The sequence below is a fragment of the Lathamus discolor genome, chromosome 2 (genome assembly GCF_037157495.1).
Source record: "Lathamus discolor isolate bLatDis1 chromosome 2, bLatDis1.hap1, whole genome shotgun sequence".
In the NCBI taxonomy this organism is placed as follows: Eukaryota; Metazoa; Chordata; class Aves; order Psittaciformes; family Psittacidae; genus Lathamus; species Lathamus discolor.
The window spans coordinates 71679938-71703072 of NC_088885.1; the positions used below are offsets into that span (position 1 = coordinate 71679938).

General features: G+C 42.6%; 1 protein-coding gene across 2 annotated transcripts; it reads right to left on the reverse strand.

Annotated features, from left to right (window-relative positions):
* Positions 1-6052: 6052 nt before the first annotated feature.
* RIOK1 (RIO kinase 1) lies at positions 6053-22756 on the reverse strand. 2 transcript variants are annotated; one of them, XM_065667396.1, is made up of 17 exons: positions 22604-22755; positions 21139-21334; positions 20329-20419; positions 19510-19579; positions 18759-18801; positions 17288-17380; positions 16219-16331; positions 16020-16100; positions 15387-15473; positions 14716-14853; positions 13968-14071; positions 12089-12195; positions 10913-10978; positions 9155-9274; positions 8904-8957; positions 7781-7921; positions 6053-6253 (listed from the first exon to the last, which is right to left on the reverse strand). In XM_065667396.1, the coding sequence occupies exons 1-17, from the start codon at positions 22672-22674 to the stop codon at positions 6143-6145; spliced, it is 1686 nt and encodes a 561-aa protein (XP_065523468.1). In that variant the 5' UTR covers positions 22675-22755; the 3' UTR covers positions 6053-6142. The 2 variants fall into 2 exon arrangements, with proteins under 2 accessions (XP_065523468.1, XP_065523469.1); XM_065667397.1 differs by lacking the exons at positions 6053-6253; positions 7781-7921 and adding an exon at positions 7939-8818 and having other exon boundaries at positions 22604-22756.
* Between the last annotated feature and the right edge of the window lie 379 nt (positions 22757-23135).

A 23135-nucleotide genomic window follows, 5' to 3' on the forward strand; every position in this document is an offset into this window, starting at 1 on the left:
ATAGGCTAACAGCAATCTTACCAATATGATGACTTTAACTTTTACGCCTTAAGAACACCAATCTGCACAGTGAAGAATCCAGAAAGAAATTACACCTTTTAAGACTTGCTGTCCCAATCTCTAACCAGTGTTGGTAACAGACCAGCAACATCTCCCTGCTCAGAATTCAGCATGATTTTTGATGGTACAGACATTCACTCAGACTTTGCAGAGCTGTCCATCCTGAGTCTCACCCATCTTTCAGGCAACCCACAGTCAGGGCTAAGGATGGAGAAGAATGAACAGATAATTTCATTGCTGGATCCTGTAAGTACCACCAAAGTACTCCGATTCCGAGCAGAACCAGCCTAGCAAGCTGCTGGATGCATCTGATCATGGGTTTAGATTAGGGAGTGAAGGGGCTGAAGAACCAGCTTTATTTCTTACTCCTTTAGCTGCCAGAGGACCGGGATGACAGCTGGTGCTGATCATACATCCCAGGATGATGCCTGGGGAATACAGGACTTTCCTGTTTCCTGTAAGGCTAGAGCTGGAACTCAGCGCTGAAAGCTGGAGGCAGTGGACAGCTAGATGTGCCCCTGGACCCTGAGGAGCAGTGGGGGCTGCAGCTGGCTGCAGAGAGAATACCAGCCCTGGATGAGCCTGGGAAGAGGGTGACAGCCCAGAGTTCATGCTGGACTGATTTCAAGGGTTGGGGCTTGGATTAGGTACAGGGACGCAAAGCAAAGCTTAAGGGCAGGAATGCCAAGTAAACACTCTGGATCTAGCAGCCTCCCAGAAGACAGCTATGAACCCAGCTTTCTATCCTCATGTCCCCACCACCAGCATTCATGCCAGCCCTTAGCCCAGTGCTAATGCCAGAAGAAGGGTCATTGCCTTTCATCCTGCCCTACTCCGCAATACAGGTTGTTGTCTTCAAAAATAAGCCAGAAAGAAACAACACACACTCAAAATCCCCACGCAATACCTGCCAGCTGCAAGTCCTGCCCAACAGTTCCAGCCTCACGGCCTTTGCAAACTCCAAAGCAGACATGGGTGTCTGGGCTAGATTAGAGAGTGTCTTAAATCTAGTGCTGTAGGCTAGGTCTAGCATTCACGCTGTTGCTCAGGAGACCTTACAGTTCTGTGCAGGCTGCAGACGTCAGAGGCAGGCTGCCACACATCAGGAGAAAGGGACAAGTTTGTTCTTACGTCAATCCTTTGAAAATAAAACAGCTGGGGAGTGGGGGGAAAGAGCAGCTTTAACTCAGACTGTGTTTAGGGCTAGTTACTGTGGCAAAACAATTCAATTGCTAACTGCTGCATTACACAAAAGGCTGGTATTTATGCCTGTGAATTTGGACAATTGTAGAACAGCATCCTTACCATTTTGTAGATTTTCACCACGAGCCTTCATACCTACAGGGGGGGAATATCCCCTTGGTGTTGGTCATGTGCCATCTAGAACCTCATCCTAAACCCAGCACTAATAGTATTACTGCAGCCCCTGCCTGGCCCAGCCCACAATAAATTAAACCCCAGCACATCAAAAAGTATAAACCTTTCTCCAAAAACGACATATCCAGTCTATGTGCCATGTGAAAACACAGCGGCATTTATAGAAAGTTATGTACAGAACTGAAATATCAGTAGCACTTTATACGTATTAATGAAGGCCGACATAGTCTGAGCAAGAACTTACTTCTCCCCCTAGAGGATATGAAAACTAGCACAACGAACGTAAGATTATGTCAAGACCTGGAAAATAAAGAGACGCTAAGGCAGAGGGTCAGGTTTTGCTTTGAAAATTTGTCTAGCAGTGTTTTAGAAGGACCAAAATTACACCTGTAAAAACAGCAGAGTTAAAAAGTTATGTATTCATTTTAGCAGCAATGCCTTAGAAAGCTCAAAGTAAATTCTCAATTAGCTTTTTGCATTTAGACAATCTGTGAAGCTGTTTGCTACAGAACACACTAAAAGTTCATTGAGAGTGACAAAAGTTTCTTTAGGTCCTTCTTCACTCACCGAGCGCCCAAATCCTTCCATTTCTTTGGTGGGAAGAAGTGATGACAGGCAGGTCCCCGTAACCAGCCAAGAGACCCCTACACACTTTCCCACCCCAGTGGTCCCCCATCATTCTGCAAGCACACCCCAGGGGAGAAGCCCAGGGTGAAGGGTACACAGAGGCAAAGCACAAGCCACGTCCTGTATCTGTGCATCACATTTACAGTATCATACTCCAACTGGCTATACAATTCTGCAGGTGAAAATAGCAGGTAAAAATTCAGCTGGAGCACCAGGTAAGCAGTTCTGGAATCCACCTCTCGCCTTTGCACCCCTTCATCATTAGCTTCTCCACTAGCTTTGGACCACAAACTACAGGACATACTGGTCCTCAGAAAATGTTGGCCTTGCTGCTTTTGTATCTTGGAAGGACCGCAGGTGTGACTCTTGCCTGAGCACACATGCCAAAAGCAAGCATGCAGCCTGCCACAGCTGGTTTTGCATTGTTTAATCAAAATATTTCAGCACAGAAATTAAAACCCTCTAAGGAGACATATCCTTATGCACAAAGCTGGTTTTACTGGCTTCATCATGGGGAAACCAAATCTGCAGAACTCCACCTTTCAATGTTTCTCTTGCTACATATAATATATAGTGTGGGAGAAACAACAAATTCGTACCTGCCACAGACCTCAGAACCAAGACAAAGCCTGATGCCAACTGCTCAGAGTTGCAAACCAGCCATATGGTACTGTGGGACTTCAGGGAGATGGGAGGTGAAAACTGAACTTGTTTGCAGCTAAGCATATCTTAGCTAGGAGGATCTGCCTCCCAGTCCTCCCTGCAAGTCCTAGTGAATGACTGGGGAGATAGGACTACTTGGGGATGCCCTGGAAGATAGGATTAATTGCTTTTGTAAGTTTTTATCTTTGACAGCAGAGTTGCAAATACTCCCATTCCACATCCTTAAGCTTTCAAATGTCACTAAATCTTTTGGCTGCAAATTCCCAGAACTGCATTTTTCCAAGCGTCTGACCTATGCCTGAGAATTTGATGTCCTTACACAAGGTACTGGTATTCCTGCCCTGGCAAAACTACTCTGTCCGCACAACTGCCAGCAGCAGGGCACACTGTAAACATGCTGGTATGGCAAACAAAATGTGTGGGCCTCGTCAGATCCTAATACCTGTGGGAAGGGGAATAAACCCTACCCCATCATATATTGGTATCAATAGAGCATAACTGAGTATCTGTGCTGCTTTGAACTTGGAAGCTTTTTCTTTAGCACAAGATACAAAGCCATGCCATCCCACCCACATCCGCCCCTATCAGACCAGTGCCTTTTGGTAGTTATGTCTGATATTTCTTACTGACTATTCTGTTGCTTCAGCCACCACCAGACAGATGGTTCATCTCAGGGTCTTGGCCCAAAGAGCTCCCAGCCCACCCTATTCTTGTGGACTGCCTCACTTCTATACATCTCAAGCCCGCAATGGCCAGGACACGTGAACTGCCCTCACCACCCACATCTACAATCACATACACTGCTGCAACAGTTATCCCCAGGCCATCTGCACTTGGACATGGGCTTTTCTGGCATGCTCTACCTCAGGTGCTCTGCTAACACCCTGACTATGTAAACATGCCCTAGAGAAACACCTGAGGTAGATAGGTCCTACTTGCACAGCCGGCACAGACAGTCCTGCTGCACACCACTGCAAGCGAGGCTGCAATCTTAGATGACTGATCTGGGACCACCTTCATGCTACAGAATGGCTAGAGCCAGGCAAACTTGATCAGGCTGTGGTGCACAGCCTAGGGGTAGACAAGGTTACGTGGGCTGTGATGTTTCCTCAGGCACAGACGATAGCAGCCTCCTTTCTCTGAAGCGTCTCCTCAGGTAAAGGAGGTAAACACCCTACAGTGGGAGACACATTTGGGCTCTGGGGGCTTCCAGCCTCTTTGCCAAGAACTAGCATCTGTCCTTCTCTTCAGAGCAGCCAGCCCAAATGAAAGGGTTACTGTGTCTTGTGTCTGACAGCCCCTGGCTCGCACTGATCAGCCACAGACCAGTTTCCTGGTAGAACCACCCACTGCTGGACTATATGAAGCTTCTTAGAGATTCACATGTACTTAGCCCACTTCACCAAAAACACTAAGGTCTGCTCAACAGACAACCTGTTGCTGGAGGAAGGCAACAGCTTGGACACAACTTCCCCCTAACCCTTACATACACTTCCTGGTGCACACACCTTTATGAACCACAACTGCCATCACAGATGCACACACCATAACCTGTCACTCAGCAGGAAGAATCCTCAATACAATGGGATTTCAAGGACAAAAGCGCACAAAGCTATCACTGTTTCTGTCACCTTCAGCACTGCACCTATGAACACAATCAGTCAAGTTCAGGGCAGCCATTAAAAAGGCCACCTCTGCCTGACTATTGCACTACACAAGCTCCCATGTTAGCAAGGAAAAGCAGGAAATAATGCCATACATCTAGCAGCATCTCAGCCCCTAGCATTAAGACAAATGGCCATCAACAGCACTCCCTCACCTCTGAATGCAGGTCTTGCAGCTCCTCCTCCCTTCACTACCGAGTCAGAGGCTACCCCCCTTCTTACACCTGATGTAATGCCATTTTCCAAAACAGGTATTTCATCTCAGTCTCCCAACAAACATCCCCACTTGATGAGGAAATACCAGTCTTGCTTCCCAACACGCTCCAGCAATACTGCCTACACTTAATGAATACTATACACGAGAGTGCTGTAAATCCTTGTATGGATAGGGAGAAAGAGAGCAGAGAGAGAGTGATGACCAGTTTCTCTCTCACCAGGTTTCTAGCCAAAGGGGATGTGAAGGTCACACCGGGGAATAAACCACATGTGCCATTGGACAAGATCATCTCTCTTCTGGGTGTGGGAGTTGAGGAGCAGAGAGAAGGAAGCTTCAGCATGTCGCTGACCAACCCATCATTGCTGGATACCTATGATGGATAAAAGCTGTCCTCTGTCAACAGAAAATGCATGTCCTGTAAGCATAAACCCCTGAGGTCATCAGCTCCACCCCTAATGTGGGATAACACAAACATCAAGATATTTACTGGAATCAGAACCTTCCTCTGTGCTGGCACAGGGAATTCTGAAACTACAGGCAGTGGGAGAAGGCAGCTGATGTGCTATACAGCATGGGGAGGACACCTCTCCCAAGACTTGTCAACCTCAGTAGCCAAAGAGGCTGCCAAGAGAGGTGGCCTGTCTTCAGTACAGCGCCTGTGCCTCAGCGCAAGTGGGTCTGCCAAATTCTCCCTACTGAAGAGCTGGGGCACCTCAGCACAACATAGACTGGTAATGCTGAGCCATACCATAGAGAGATCCTGTCACTAGCCTTTAGACAGCCTTGAATTCAAACATACGTGACTGATCCTGACAGCAAATACCCATCTGACCAGCTCACAAAATAATTGGATCATAATATTTTTAAGAGAAGGAGTACCCTATTCTGTGATCCAAGGAAAAAAGGAAAGATCATCAGGCTTTGGTCTGCTTGAGTCCACCTGATGACAGCTTCAGAAGGGCACAGGGCAACGAGGACAGCTGCCTCCCAGATCACGAAACTCAGCTTTCAGTAAGAAAATGTCAAAGGGGATGCAAGCACAGGGAGGCAGCAAAGGCACAATGGCAGGAGGGTTATCCACAGGTGACTGCAGAAGACAGCTAACAAAATTTGCTTCCGTACCGCAAAGAAGGCATGGGCCTTTGAATGGCCATTCTGCCTCCTCCAGAAATCTGTTTGAACTGAATCTTTGAATAGAACTCTGTTCTTTGAACAGCACTCTGCTGTGGAACAAACCGAACTAGCTTGTATGCAGTGTCAGGCAGGGGGGTAAGACCCCAGGAACAAATCAATGCAAGTGTAACAACAGGTTAAAACTGCATAGGTAAAGGACTTTAACATGCACAAGTGTTATTCTTTCCTTTGAAAAAGCCAATGGCATATTACTCTGTTCAAACAATTACACCATGTTATTAACAAAACCACTCTCAGAATTAATACTGTATGTATATAAATAAAGGATTTTTAATTTAAAAAAAGATGGTGACTAAATAACCCACAAGAAACCATCCCTTTCCCCAAGCCAAAGCTGACTTTATTTGCCTTTCTTCATTTTTGCAGTCTTTTCTTTCCGCTTCTTCACATGCTTTGGGATTTTGTTTTTTCTCTTCTCTCTTTGGGCTTCTTTAACCATCTTTTTCCTTTCCTATGAAGAGCCAAACAGCAATCATTTAAAGCCAGAAGAAAAGAGAGACTTTTGAGCAGGTCAATCAATTGTTATATTAACAAGTTAGTTAACACACCACATAAAAGTGAGGTTATCGAGAGGAAGAAATGAAAACTAAAATAAAGTCAATAAGGAATGGTGAGGAGAAAGAAAAAAGGAAGTACAGTTTGGAGGTGGAGCTACAAGCTGCACACTGGTAATGACAAAGCAAAATTCAAACTAGTTAAAACCTGAGCTTCAAGCGACCTTTGAAGAAAGAGAACAAAAGACACTCTTAACTCATGCTATTTACACCAAAGATTACAACAGGATGCCTGATCTAGGTGTTCTGCTACCCACAGGGCTATTATAGCGTGTGTTTCTATATGTTATGCAAAAACACTGACCCAGTAACTACTGGTAACTCAGAACAAGCTGATCATCATCAAGATTGTCAAGAAAAGGTGCTATGCTACTGCAATACACTATAATTTGTGTCAGACAGTGAACAGACTACACTCAGCTAGGAAACACCAAGTCAGCCTAGTAAGACATGGGGATCAGAGTAATTGCTGCTAATCAGTTGTTCATCCTACATCTGAACACACAGGTTACTAAAAACCTCATCCTACTCAAAAAGAAGTCCAAATGAAAGCCTACCTATAAGATGCGAAATGATCAAGACTTGCCTGCTTCGTATCTGAAAGGCAGGAGCTCTAGACTGACAGAAAGTCTCTAGCATTTTTATCTCACAGATATGGAATGAATTAGCCTACCTTTCCTAGGAAGAAAAGCCTAACAAGCAAACACCCAGATCTTGAACCCGTTAAGCCCAGCAAGTTTCATCCTTCTTTTGCAGAGCACCTAAAAAGCTGCCAAAAAGCTCTCACCCATGGATGACCTCTGCAGAAAAGCCTCATGAAAACAGAGAGTACCTGTTCTGCATTTTGGAAAATGAAACCTTAAAGAAATCCACCAAACCCAAACCGTAAGCCCTTTGCATGACTGTGTTACATCTCTTGCCCACAGCAAAGCTAGCCAGTCTCTACTAATGGTACTGCAAAAGCCACTGCGGTACAAACATTGTCATCAAGTCTCCAGTTCTATAGACCAGCTGGGCTCAGCTCCCTGAGCAGAACGTTACTCAGGAACTACAAACCTGAACACCAAAGCCTGGAAGAGTAGCCAGAGGCACTGAAGAGCTGCCCCGGCTTCACTAAATTCTGCTTTGTGTAGCCTTAGAATTCCCTGCAGAGATCTCTCTTCTAGCTTTGTCTAGGCTACAGAGAGCTATGCTATATGTTCCTCTACATTAAAAAACAAAACTAATAAAGCACGCACAATGAGATTCACTTTCTCTGCTCTCATTCTGCACAATGGGAAACATCCATAACTATTCTATGATTCTATGATTCTATAATTTGTTTCAGACAAGAAGTAGCAAGAGCCACTCAGAACTACGTTCATATTTATTTCCTATCACATCAGCAGAAGTGGGAAAAAAGTCAACAATCCCTGGCCAGCTACCTTTTTATCCATGCCAACTTCAGCAGGTTTATCTTTGGGATGTACAGATTCTTTACAGCCTGAATCAGAGTCCTCTGAGCTGCCATCATCATCAGAGTCTGTTTCTGACACATCTGCCTTCTTTTCAAGAAGGGCAGGAATCTGCAATATATATCAAAAGAGAATTGTATCAAACCAAAAAAGACTAATGACAATATACAGACACATATATACTATATACATAAAAAACCCAAACCAGAATCTGCTGCAAAGAAATGCTTGAGCAAGCTTGTCTGCTCTCCTTTACTATAGCCATCACACAAGTCTCAAGAAAAAGAATGAAAAGTAGGTTAATCCAAACTAAGAACAAAGAATCTAGAATGTGCAACACAGATTTTCAGGTCAGAGCTCACACTGCAGCTGTATTGGCACTTCCAAACTAATTTCCATAAGTTAATCAGCGATTTGCTAACATATGTGGAAGCCAATTTAAAATTATGCCTGGATTATACCCAAATCTACCTTGGGGGCATTGTATGTACACTTTATTGTGAGCACACATATCTACACTGGAAAATTCATCTGATTCACTGTGCCACAGCCTGATCCCATCCATGTTTATATATCATAACATTTACAGAGGAGAATCCACATAGGGCTTCTGCCTTTAATTTAATTGCTACAAACTGACTTGTACCCAACCTCTTATCCAACATACTTTACAGAAGTGTCACTGTCAAGTACTTCAAACACAGTAAGGCGTAATATCTTACACCTTATATTGCAGGGTTGTTCTTTGAACCCAGGACACAGTAATTACAACAAAGCTACCCTGAACATAAAAACACTTGTAGTCATGCTACAATTTAAATCAATTAAGTTTTCCATAACTGGAAAACATCTGCCCTCCTCTCCACCTTAGAGATCATGCCCATAGTAAGGATTATCATTTCATTCTCAAGCAACCCATCACCAGCCACAGTGCACGGAAGCAATTCATGAGGTGCAGACACACTGTCTGGTCACTTTGCAGACAAGAGGCTTCTTTCTTGATGCCAGCTGCAAGACAAGGCATTTGCTGTGGTCCCTGAAAGTGCTCTTCTGAGAACGGCTAAAATTAAAGATTTCAAAAAGACCCTCTTACCTCCTGAACACCAGACAAATCCTTCTTCAGTCCCATCACAGTCTGGTAGAGAATCTACAACCAGGGAGAGAGAAAGAAAATTACATCATCAAAATATGAGCCTAACCAGAGGATTTTAAAGTATTGCACTAGATTCAGTACTCCACACCTTGGTAACAAGGCTCCTGGTTTTGTTTGTTGCTACCAGTTTCTAGTAAGAATTCTCCATATTCCCTCCCTCTTTTTTACAGTGCCTCAGCACGTCTACTTACATTATCTTGCTGAACATTCAATGCTATGTCTTCTTCTTTCAATTTCATCATTATATCCACATCTCTCTCATAGTTTTTAACATCAGTCAAAGTTCGAGGTATGTAAGCCTTCTTAAACACCTAGTAGAGGGAAAGGAAACACAGGCTCTCTAATTTACACACAGTTTCGTGATGTTATTTCCTCCTAATTGTGCATCCTTAAGAAAATAATCATGAATGATTTCATGGCTCAGAGAAACTAAAAACACAGAGTATCTGTTTTTTTGCAGGAGGGGACTTATATGCCAGCTACACATTATTGATAGATGATGACTAAAAGGCTGCTTTCTTAGCATGACTACCACCAGGCACTTACAAACTTCTCCGATCCTTCCAACTTCCTCTTAACTTGAGCCATGTTTTGTATTCTAAGGATTTCCTCTAACATTTTTATTGTGATGTTTACAATGCCTTCAGGAGGAAACTCCATTAAAATGCACTGTTAGAACTTAATCTCTTTATATAACAATACCTGCTACAACCTACCATCCAACTCAGAAAAGGTTCCTGCAGCAGTACAGTATGGTAAAAACCTAACTGCAGTATCAACACCACCACACTTAAAATTTGTCATGCACTCTTTCTGAAACAGTCCTCCAGCAAACTTAAGTCACTACCAGATGAGAGGGGAGTATTTTCTTCTCTTCTTCATGGCATCAGTTCAGTTCCAGTAGAAACAGTACCCTTTACGATCATAGCTGCTAGACTAAGTGCTGTGCAAAAAGCAGAGGCTTCCACCTCCACAGAGCTTGCCCTTAATCAGCTCTACTCTTGTGATGAAGGGAGTAGCACAAGCTAGACTTCTCATGACCATGGCTAAGAGAAACAAACTGAACTTAGATGTTACTAAACCAGCTGTCTTACAGGTCAATACCTTTCTATAAGCAATGGAATAATTGGTTTGCAAAAGATGGGCTTGCAGCAAAACACTAGTATCTGAGCCTAGAGTTCAGAAGTTGTATGGTGAAGATATCTTAAGAAACAAACCAAAAAAATCTTTCCTTGGCCAAGCTTGAGCCAGCAGCAGAGGTCCAAGAGAAAAAGAAAAGTCTCTGATAAAACAAGCAGCATTGACTCCAAAGATATTCTCCATATGAACCAGTAAAAATAAGTTCTCAGTGACAAATTCTGCTCAACAGAGCTGGTTGGGGTTTTTTTGTTTGTTTCATTTGGGAGAAAGGAATAACTTTTCTGAAACAGATATATAAGACAAAGATAGAAATTGTTTTGCTTTACAGCAAGCCTTTTCAGAATGTTAGCAGTTTTCCGTAATGGACCTGAAAAGGCTTCACTTACTGTAAAAGCAAAAGAGAGAAATCAGTATAGGGAAGAACTGAATTAGACTGGGACTGGAGCTAGGTAGACAATTTGGTCAATGCACGCATCCAAATATCCTGCTTCTGAATCACTGGTCTAAAACAACCTGCAAATCGTATCTCTCCACTCCAGTTTTTTTGTTAACTGAACATGAATTGGGAGATATATCAAGGGACCTAACTTCATGCAAGCACTGGTTTACGAAACGGACTATCTGCCTTCTAAAACCTTATCATTGTCAGGTTTTACACATGGCATCACATCTCAACTAGCTCAAGACATCTCTATCACAAAAAGCGATTTGCTTATCAACTATACACTCTGTCAAATACAAGAGAACATTTTTCACTTTTTAGAAAAGGCAAGGTAAATACTAATTTTGTAGCAAAAATCCTCACTTACTTCCTCATCCACTTTATCCTGACTGGATCTTTCCTCCTCTGTTCTTTTGGATGCTATTTCCATTGCCTAAAGAAACATAAAACAATACGAAGTCATCACTCTAGAATCGCATCACTTAAGCCAGTTAACCATTCCCATCTGTGTTTCTCCCTGTATTCCATCCACGCTGTCACTCAGAAATACTCCAGGCTTCCCTATGGCAATGCCTTGAGAGACACCTAGTGGTACGCAACGTTTCTACAAAGCACATTTGAAGCTGCAGATCCGCTCCATTAAGAGGGAAAACATGGTTGCTGCGCCTCCCGGACCGAATTATGGCAGGCCCAGCATGACCACAGGACATACCAGTCCAAGGAGAATACAGTGAGCAGCGTTCAGTCCTGGAACTTGGCTCTTCTCACACACATGGAGCAAGCAAGAGAACTACAAGTAAGGGGAATAACACAGCACAGCTGTTCTGTTCAACCCTCAACATGATAGAAAGTACAGTGCACCTGGAAAACTCCACGCTATCCTGGTATTCTGAGTGTCACCACGTGAGTGTGGTCAAAGACACATCAAATCTCCACTCTGACCATGGCATATGTGTCCACCATTTCTCTTGTGTTAATTTAAAAAGTTCCGCCAAACACACAGTCCCCCCCTTTTTAAAGAAACATTTAACTGGGAGCAGAAGATTGACAGCTACAGATGAAATACATAGGTGCTGCTAGCAGGTTTCCACCTCCTGAAACCAGTGTGTTTTGCCAGCTGCTAAATTTGGCTAGCAAGACCACATACCTAGGAGTAACACTGCCCTGAGTCATTTGCTTCCTCCCTCAGCCCACCCTGCTCAAATTTGTACTCTTAACCCCATTCTCTATATAAGCATGGTCATATTTCTGCAGAGCTTCTTGTTGTCACAAGAATGAACTAATTTAAAGCACCTGGAACAGCCATTTGAGTTTTCATGATCAGACATTTAGAGAAAATGTAGAATGAAAGTGATGACATCCTATAATAGTATAAACAGAAAAGACCTGTATGCATTTTTGCATACAATCAGCATAATATGATGTCATGTACCAGCTTGCTTGAATAGCAGGACGGAGAGTACATGACATGAAGGAGCTTGAACTAGGTCTGATTTTATTGGTCATGTCCTCCTACATAAGCAACAAGGCCATGAGGTCTTACCTTAGACAGATAGTCATCAATGTTCTCGCTTGTGATAGAAGGATCAGTGATAAACTCAAACAGCTCTCTCACAGTCATCACTGCAACATGGTGCTTCTGGAAAAAGTCTACCAGAAAACAAGGGCAGAGACAAACACCGTAAGTAATTATACATAACATAAGCAGCTGTGATGGTAAAGTGACAGTTACAGCAAGCCAGCGGCCCTGATGACTTGGTGAATTCTCAGCAGCACGTACTGCACCATACTCGGTTTAGTTATCAGATGATTCTTGGCCCTCTGAAAAAAAAAAAAATGTTCATCTTCCAGATGCAACAAACAATGAAAGGAGAATAATTGTGTAAATACAAAAGCCAAATCAATTTTAGCAAGGAGCCAGACTGAATGGAGTAGGGGCTAAGCAGTAAAAAATTCAAGATGGGTGTAGTATTTGCAGTGACTCAGATGAAAAATGTATTTCAAAGAGTAACGAATGGAGACCTCAAAATTTTGCAAAAGTAAAACAGAAGTACCCACTGAAGCACAGTACAGACTAATTACTTCCCTAAAAGGGAAGACATTAACATACTAGATTTTTCCTCAATAATACATTCAGAATTGGTTCAAGTATAACCAAATTCAGAGGCTGTGCTTTTGCACTAAAGAACAGTAATGAAAGACACTGCATACTGCTTAATAAGCATATCCCACTGAAGTTCTCAGACTTCTCACCATGAGAAATTAATCACAGAAAGAACAAAGGAAGATTCAGTTTGGAGGTAGCTCTCTGTGCCCATGGAACCACAAGTCTTTGCAAGGATCACAGCTAGGGCAGAGCAAGGTGTTTCTCGGTCTCCGTAGGAGGACTACGCAGCGAAAGTTGCAGCGACAGAAAACAAAGCACCAAAACCATTGCAGCTCACTGAGCTGCTAGGATACTTAGAGAGAACAAGCTAAAGGACATGAAGAGCAAGGGTGCAAGTATCTGAGCCAGATGGGGGTTATTAGAAATCCATGAACAGAAAAAGGAGCAAGGAAAAGCAAGCACACTGGATATCAACAAACACACAGTTCTATTCCCACAGACTTTCAAAAGCCTCTGAAAAATTAGGAAAAAAGTGAATGCAAAAAGAAAGGGGGGCCAAAAGCAGCCAGCAGGGACAGATTTCTTGCTCTCAGGGAGAAACACACCCTACCAGCTGTGTGTCTGTTACACAACATGCATATTCACAAGTGAAGACCAAATTTTCCAGAGAAAAATACCATGAAGGTACCTTATTTATCAAAATACTACAAGTGATAACATCTCTAATAAATTACTCCGTGCCTTGATCCCCTCATCTGACCGGGACAAGTAAGTGCAGGGAACTTTGTAACACATGGTAACTTCTTGCCAGCTGAGGAATTCCAGATGTGGATTCTATCCACAGAAAGAAACACATCAGTTAAGTGCGCAGAGTCCTTTAAGAAGGGAAGTTAAAACTGGAGTGGGCGCCGCTGCAGACTGGGACTGACCTCAGATCTATCATATTCATGAAATTATAGAATAGTTAGGGTTAGAAATGACCTTAAGATCATTTGGTTCTAACCCCCCTGCCATGGGCAGGGATGCCTCACACTAGACTATGCCACCCAAGGCTCTGTCCAACCTGGCCTTGAATACTGCCAGGGACAGACCTCAGTTTGGGCAGATGATTTCTGGCAGTATAGGCTGCACTCTTCTGAACTTAGCATAGTATATTTCTCCCTGAGGAATTCATGAGAGCCTAGGAGAGGGAGTATTTTAATGAAGTCTGACAGCCTCTACAGTCAGTTATACCTGGAAGAACATAGGTGAACACAGTTCACCTTCCTAAATAAACCAGCTATCAGAACAAAGAGTTGAAGTGCAGCCCGCTCACCATTAACGTTGGCACAATCCTTACGCAGGAACTCCAGTGCATGTGGGTGGTCATGTTCCACAGCCTGAGACACATCAATGATGTACACATCCCCGCTGTGGTACCTGCAAACAAAAACCCCCAAAAATCCAACACGTGCAGAGCTGCACTAACTCAACCACTGTTACATGGGAGATTATGAAGGGGCATGGAACAAACTGCTTAAGACTTAAGAACCAGCAATCTTAACGTATTTCTCTATCATACACCTCACATATTAGAACCAAAGTGGCTTTTTTGTGTGAAACCTTTCCAACCCTCTACACGAGCTTTATTATTTAACTTTACAGAAATCATCTTCCCATGAACACAAAAAGCAGCGTTACGAGTAGGGGGAGAAAAAGAAACAAAGGTACCTTATTAATTTGTTCTCTAGTTGAGAGAGTTTTTGTTGGAGAGGGGGTTGTGGTTTGTTGGTTTTTAGCTTTTGTTTTTTCCTCTTTGTTTGTTCGTTTGGAGTTGGGTTGGGGGTTTTTTGGTGGTTGGCTGGGTTTTGGGGGTGTTTTCTTATGCAGTTTGTTGGCTTTCTTTTTTTTTAAAACAGAGAAAGCTCAGATCTGGGTTAAAAGCTACATAATTAATTAAGTTACAAATCCAAGTCACAAAAGGGGCCCCACCCTCCCCCAGAGGTAAATTACTACTCTTACTTAGATGTTGCCAATGCATACATTTTAGATGTCACAATTTGGGGCAAAGTTTAGAAACATACAGCATATTAAATTCACTGAGATCTGCGTGAACAAGTCTGGCATCTTGGTACATTCTTCTCATGTATTGGATGACTTGCAGGTACAGCTCCCGAACTTTGGAGTCAGATAACTGAGCATTCTTCAGCAGAGGAGCAGGCCTTCAAATTGAAATACAAATAACAGAAAGTGAATACTTTTTCCTCTTCATACCAGCTGCAAATGCTTTAATTCCTGTACCTGATCCTCATGCTCAGTGTGTCAAGCAAGTCGGTATGAGCAGCTAAGTACATAGAGCCAGCACGAAGAGCATCAAAGCATGGTATATGCTTGCCAAAGATACTGGAGCTCTGTTTTGTGAGTTGATTTGGACTATGCCACATAAATGTTTGTACTACAAAATGATGAGTATCTTCATGTACGATTAGCAAACCTTTCCAGCCTTAATCTCCAAGTAAGCTAATTTATGAATTCATTACGCACACAGCTAAGGCTTCAGAATCATGTAGATTGTCTGCAGTAGTAGCTGGCAAATGTCTCAGTATTCTAAAAGTTACATGCACATAAAAATGTAACATGTTAATTTTATAGGCCTAAAGTAATAGTAGGTAAAGCCAGAGAATTGGTTGGTTTGGTTTTAATAAACCTTTGTGGAAAACTACTAAAAAATATTTGATTTTCTAAGGTTACTTACCTATCACCTTTACCAATAAAGCCCATGAGAAGCACATGACTTCTTAGCATAATTGGCTCTGGGCAAGGTATCTGGGCTGTATTCAACCTGTAACACAGGAACAAAGCCACAAAAAAATTAAACCAAACTCTACCGTTTGCATTGCACTTGTGCCTATAGGAACTCTGTTGCTTTAAACATCATACACAGTAAGAGCTCCTCTACTCAGGCAACTCACATTTGTTAAGAACAACTAGCAAATGAAAAAAAGCCACAACCATTCTGGCTCTGACCCTTCTCTAAGTACGCTTGTGTCAGACAAATAATCTTTACACAGTTCAGGTTAATCCTAGATTAACCTGTACCATGCACCATGTCGTTCCTCAGCAGCAGTTATTTCTAGCTTTTCTTCACTTTTCAGTCATACCAGACTGGGAGTTCAGATACTGAAAAGCTTAGAGCAAGTCAAAGGAGTATCTTTATTCCTCCCTCCCCTTTCTTTTCTCCCCCACAGGGAAGCTTAAGACACTTTATGAATACTCCAGAGACCCTAGAAGGTAGAGGTAGCTACAATCTAGCAATAGGAGAGTACCTCCTATAAACTTAAAAGCTTCAGATACCTTTTGATGCTGAAATAAAAACTGGAATAATCACCTTATTAAATTCCTCATTTCTTTTTCAGCCCACGTCTTCACCATTTTTCTTGGGTTGCCTTTACAATATCCATGACGAAATCTTTAAATAAAGAAGACAACAGGGGCTCTTAGCCAAACAATGCAGTATTAGCACCAGTGACTTTACCACCTTTCAAACAACGCCTTTTCCCAGTAAAACCAGGCAGAAATCAACTCACCTGAATTCACCGCTCACATACTTATCCCGATCTTTAAACATCAGGATAGATGTTTTGTAAATCTTTATTGCTCTGTTCTCCCCACTTGCAGTACTGGCATGATACACATTAGCCTATCAGATTACAAAGGGAAGAAATAACATTAAATAAAAACTCTTTAAACCAGCATAACCTCTCATTTTCTCTTTCCAACACCTGGGAAAGATCTGATTAAATGATCTGATCTCACCCCAGCCTCTACATAGCACCCAGCTGAGTGCACAAGGGCAATCACTCTTTCTACCAGAGGCAGTTTACAGGAAGTACATGAGACTGGGTAGGGATTTGAAATGCATATGGGACAAAAACAACGGTGCACAAGAAAACACCTCGTTCACATTTTGGAGACTGAAACAAGCTCTTGTGCAAAGGGTTAATTTGAGTCACTACAGCATAGCCCAAATACCTCATATCGACACCTCTACACAGGGCGGAAGTATGCCTTTAATCAGCACCCAAGGACTTGAGAGAAAAGCAGATCTGCCCAGGTGACTAAACATTTACTTGGAAACTTGTTTTCTGGTTTTAATTATCTGCAATATTACTTGATAATAACAGCCCACAAGCATGCTCATTTTGTAAAAGCAATGAAGATTTAATAGCATTTTAAACAGAAATTTGTTACACCATTTAGATACTTCCATGTCTGCTGACATGTGGAGCTGGTCTGATCTGCATGTAAGAGAGTCTCGCGTGAAGAAAGAACTACCCAGCTTTGTATGTTTTTTTTCCATGCATGTTTAACAGCATGTGTACACATACACATAACCATCCAAAAATTTCAGTTGCAGCATACAATTAACAAGATCCACAGATATAGCATTTAAGTATTCTGAGAAATCTTTCATACTTGGGGAAACTTGTTTTCTACAGTATAAATTGCATTTTTTCTTAACATAACTTCCTACCAATCAAGCAACACAGAGAAATAAATAGTGCTAAACCCTAGTATTTCATCTTTCATCATCTGAGCAGCATAAGCTTCTACTTAGCTTACTAAGACTACTACATCATTTGCAATAAAACTTACTTCTTTCCCTGTGCTGATGCAGCCATTGATTTCTGATATGACACCTCTAGTTAGCATCTTGAACAGAATCATCCGGGTCCTTGGATCTAATACCTCAAATTTAATATAGAATAGTCAGCACAATGGATGTCTTTGAAGAGGAGAAAACTTAATAATACAGTCCAGACTTAGCACCATATTAAAGGACACATGGCATCAGACTATTCTTAAGGATCAAATGATAATCCAAACAGCAACCACTCTGAATTTTCCCATGATTCTAGAATGATACTTTACTTTCTCTTTCAACATTACTTTCCTCTTTCTTAAACTAAGCATGTGTCCTTGAGCTACCTCTAGAAGAGATGTAAAAGAACGATTTCCCCACCACAGTTGCATTCAATGTGCTAAAATAAGTTTTCTCTTGATACACAGCTATCATACTTGGGATAGAACAGCTTTCTGGCCTTCAGCCAGTAATAGTTCAGTCTTGCTAAAGAAGAAAAAACCCAAACCCAGCATCTATTTATTGTTCTTTGGAATTTAGTATGAGTTTAAGATAGAATTCTGCCTTGCAAAACACAATGCTAAGCACAAAAATAAGCTAAAAATGTTTATGGAAGCAAGTACAACCTTCATACAAGAAAGAAAGAAGAAACAGGTCTGTTCAGGATAACCTGTTTCAGCTGGGATAGAGCTAATGTTTTTCATAGTAGCTGGTACAGGGCTGTGTTTTGGATTTACTGTGAGAATAATGTTGATAACACACCAATGTTTTAGTTGTCAATAAGTAGCACTTGCTCTAAATAAAGGACTTCTCATTTACCCATGCTCCACCAGGGAGGAGGGGCACAAGAAGCCAGGAGGGAGCACAGGCAGGACATCTGACCTGAACAAGCCAAAGGGATATTCCATACCAGAGATCATCCTGCTCACAGAATCACAGAATCCCAAGGGTTGGAAGGGACCTCAAAAGATCATCTAGTCCAACCCCCCCGCAAGAGCAGGGTAACCTACAGTACATCACACAGGAACTTGTCCAGGCGGGCCTTGAATATCTCCAGTGTAGGAGACTCCACAACCCCCCTGGGCAACCTGTTCCAGTGCTCTGTCACTCTTATCTAAACTGGGGAATCTGGCTGGCAGCCACCGACCACTGGGGCAAGCTGGGTAGCAGGTGATCGAGCAGTTGTATTGCGCATCACCTGTGCTTCCCAAATCTTATTCCTCTTCCTCTTCTCTCTTTACCTGTTATTATTATTTCTATTATAATTAATTTAAATTATTAAACTCTTCTTATCTCAACCCACAGGCTTTATCTTTTCCCGTTCTTCTCCCCATCCCATTAAGGGGGTGGAGAAGGAGTGAACAAGCAGCTGTGTCTACTTCATTGCCAGCTGGGGTTAAGCCTCAACATCGTTTTACCATTGATTCCACAATTCCACATTATTTGTTCCAGTTAAAAGATAAATTTGATGAATTAGGGACTTACCTGTTCTACTGTTGCTCTGTCTGACTTGTCTTTGACTCGATACCTAGCAAAAGTGGAAAAAAAAATTACACAAACCCACATATGGACTCAGAACTTCAGAGTAAAACATCACATTCTCTATCACTGATGACAGCCTCCAGAAGTAAAGCTTTCAGTTCATACAAAAGCAAAGGTTTCTCCTGCAGGTGAGAGGGAGTAGGGGGAGACACCCATAAACATCAGTGCCCTTCACTTTTATAGTATCTTATTGCCTCCTCTGAGCTATGCTTATTCAGGAGAAAACAGTATCCGTCTTAACAACTTAGGGCTGTAAGCTGCAGGCTTAAAAATAAATTTTAAGTACCACCTTTCCCTCACCAAATCACTGCAGAAGGAACTGATGAAGGAACAGAAAAGGCTTTCGGTACGTTTTTAGCCCAGCGGCTTAAGGACCTCTGTTTAGAAACAGGATAGCAGCAATAAAGTAATCTCTTTCTAGTGGAATGACACCCATCACTTCCATCTTACTACACCAATACAATCAGATGTGCTACCAGCAGCAGCAACAGAAGAATCAAAACTTCAGAATGATTCATGCAACTGACTGGGAAACCAAAAGGTTTAAATCAAAAGGCAAACTGCATGCAGACTGCTTACAGATTTAGTTTTTCTTAACAAATTTATTCAAAACTCCGGTTCATGCTAGGAAATAAGAACTACTCTTCTGGGTTCAAATTATTTGATTGAAAATAGAACCACAAATAATACTCACATGTCTGCTTCCTTCTGTCTAGACTTCTCTGTGACTCTGTTTATAACAGAGTCATCAAAATTTAACTTATCTGAAAAACACATAAAAGAAATAAAAAAAAAAATCCACATAAGTTTCAGAATTGCCCCTGTAATTCTGTGGCCACTCAATATGCCACAAGACAATGTTAACAGACAGGTGGAGCTCTCTGTAACAAGCACGAAAGCTTAGCTACATAGCAAAGTTAAACTAGCTTTCCACCTTTCCACTCTGTCTACACAGATGAGTGAGATAGTCCCACAGACCTGGAGATGCAATGCCATCCAGAAGTAATGGCCTTTGGATAACACTTCACCATTACATTTTTCTTCCTTTTTTCTTATCACAATTAAATGCAATTTTTTAAGTAATAGCCTCCAGGATTCTTTCCCCATGATGTATTTTAAATGGTGTTTGATTAATTGCTAAACGTATAAAAGCTGCTGTATTTTGGTATATATACCAGCACCACTCTTTTGAACCTTCATTTTAGAACCACTTCATTATAAAGGAAAACACAACCTCTGCTTACTACCCTGTCAAAAGCCCCCAGTCACATCCAGCACTAACAGCCTAACAGGCTGACCTGAACTGCCATTTCCATCACACAGTAAACACCAAACTACACTGGCTAGGACAGCAACCCCTTCACTCATCACAGAAAGTCTACCCCATTTTTTCATCTGTTTGGCAACTGTTAACTCACTCTAGTGAGTTCTGGCATAAAGTAAGCTAAATTAGTCTGAGAATATCACGGAGAGGTATCTGTTTTCATAAAGACAACAATGCAATTATACTCACCTAAATTAATTTTATGCTCGAATTTCCTTAAAGCCTTGTCTGTAGGGGTAGACATTTTTGCTGAATAGCAACTAGGGGTCTGTCTATTTGCCTGAAACAAAGGATTTGTTAATGTAAGTTGCCTTCCTAAATAGCCCTTTTAAATACAGACATCACTGGAAAACATCAGCTCAAATGCCTATTCCTACAGCTAAAGAAAGAAAACCAGAAAAGGTGAGGCAATGAATTAATATCAGTTTCAAGAAATGAAAATACAGGTGACATATGAGTTAACATTCAAAAAAGTGCCCCAATTCAGAGTTCTTTTTAATCTGGAAATTTAGCTTCAAGTCTTTCACTTTGATACTTTTTCTGCGTGTAACAGGAAGAGAAATAGCAGACAGAAACAAGGAGAAAAATGAGAGGAAGAAACAAAAAGCTAATAACAAGAAGGTATGGTCTTAAATTTAAATAGAAAGGATAAGGAATATGCTGAAAACCACGGAGGATAAAAATCAAAAGGTAAGCAAGATCAGCAGAGATCAGGCTGGGCAAAGAAAGGAAAGTTGAAGAAGGTAAGGAACAGAAAGAAAAGTGCAGTAACAAAGAGAATCCAGCGATAAGTGAGAAAAGAAAATCAAGCAGAGCTCTGGCTACATCGTATATATACACATGGCATGGCAGATGAACAAGAATCAAAGGAAGGGCATTCTTCAAGCTAAAATTTTCTGTTTGAATTTACGCTCAACAATACTAACGAAGAATAATGCCTTCAGGTTAGCCCCATTTGCTCTCAGGCACCCCTGATGCTCGGAGTAGCCTTCAACATACCTGAGGATTGCATCCACCAGCAGTACTGTGGCGCTTTGTGAGTCTTCCCACTTCGTCATCCCAGTCCCAGTCTTCATCTTCCTCTTCATCGTCATCATCACCATCTCCTTCCTTAGTGTGAAATTCTTCACATATGCGTGACTGGCAGTTGGTGACCTCACCTTCTTCAGCTATTTCTGTTTCTTGTGTAAATTCACTTTAAACAAATACAGATGTATTTGTTACACAAGTGATTGTTACAGTCATCAGAATTTAAATACACTTATCTCAAGAGATGATTTCACAAGGTTAGCTCTCCACAAGATGTTCTTCACCTGCCTACAAGCAAGCATATATAAGGATGTCACTGCCTTTAAAGGCTGGACTACATTTAAATTATCTTCTTCACCACAGCAGTGCTGCCTTCTAAGTTGTTCTGTAGTTACACATATTTAGATCCCTCTGACTGCAATCAGACAAACACGTTAGATCAGGCCATCTGGCTCCTTCATCAGAGACGAACCACTCTGCTTGCTGCCACAGCAGATCACACAAAGTATCACACAAAAGTTCACCAGAGACAGCCAACCAACCTGCTGGTAAATCAGGATACCAGCACAACCTACATAAAAAAAACCCAGTTAGACCTAAATAAGAATCCGTGGGAGAAATTAACCATTTTGACTTACTTGTGCCTTAGCGCAGTACATCGCTTTTCTTCTGCCAGAACAAGTACATCCTAAAGCAGACTCTCTGCTGGTATGTGACATTTAATTAAGTGAATCGTCAACTGGAAAGAAAACGGCTTGCACCCATAACACAGACTATTCCTTATTCACTCCCTGCTAAATATAAAAAGCTCTAGGCCTTCAGTCCAGCAGAAAATGGGCTTTAATTCCAAAGAGAATCACACTGATCTGCTGTCCTTAGCAACTCACTGTTCTCTTATACTGTTTTCCATGCTCAGTTACAACCATAGAATCATAGAATAGTTAGGGTTGGAAAGGACCTTAAGATCATCTAGTTCCAACCCCACTGCGAGGGGCAGGGACATCTCACACCAAACCATACCACCCAAGGCTTTATCCAACCTGGCCTTGAAAAATCAAATCAAATACTACCAAGGTGAGAGCGCCTCTACCACCCCGAGCCTGCAGGTGGGTCTGCTCATTTTAGAGGTGAAGGAGAAATTACAAGGAACTGAGAAAGCAAGCTGAGAGGGTGCACGCATCCTCTCCTCACACATGCTCCCAGCCCTCGGGCAACATACCCACCCCCTCCGCCGGGCCTCCAGCCCTGCCGCCCCTCTCCCCGCTCGGCGCTTTTAGCCGGCCACGCCTGGGAAAAGAGGCACCCGAATCGCCCCTCACACCGGCGGCTCCAGCAGGGCCTGCCGGAACCACTCGGGACACGCCGGGCAGGCCCGTACGACCTCGTCCCCCCTCCTCGAGGGGCCACCACCCAGCCCTCCGCCACGTCCTCCTACCCGTCGGAACATTCTGCATCATCAAACTGGCCGGGCACGACCTGGCTCATGGCTAGCGCCCGGTAATCCATGGCGATGGCGGCGGCAAGCCCCGCGGTACTCCTACGGCGCCGGCAGAGGGACCGAAAGCATCGACAGCGGGCGAAGGCTCGCAAATGAGGCGGGGCCAACCCGTCCGCTCCTCAGGTTCCGGCACGGGGATTGGCTGCAAACGCCTGACGTCAGAAGCCTTAAAAAGCCTTAGCGCTCACCTCTGGGCTGGAAATGGGGATTTGCGCCACAGGTTCGTATTCGGTTACTGCAGAAACATGAGTGATCATCTACAGCCTTCCGACGAGGATGGCAGTGACTGGACATGGGACAAGGGGTTCAAACTTAAACAGCGAAAGTTCAGGTTAGATGTAAGGAAGAAGTTCTTTACCGTGAGGGTGGTGAGTCACTGGAACAGGTTGCCAGAAGAAGTAGTAAATACCCCATCCCTGGCAGTGTTCAAGGCCAGGTTGGAAGGGGCTTTGAACAACTTGGTCTAGTG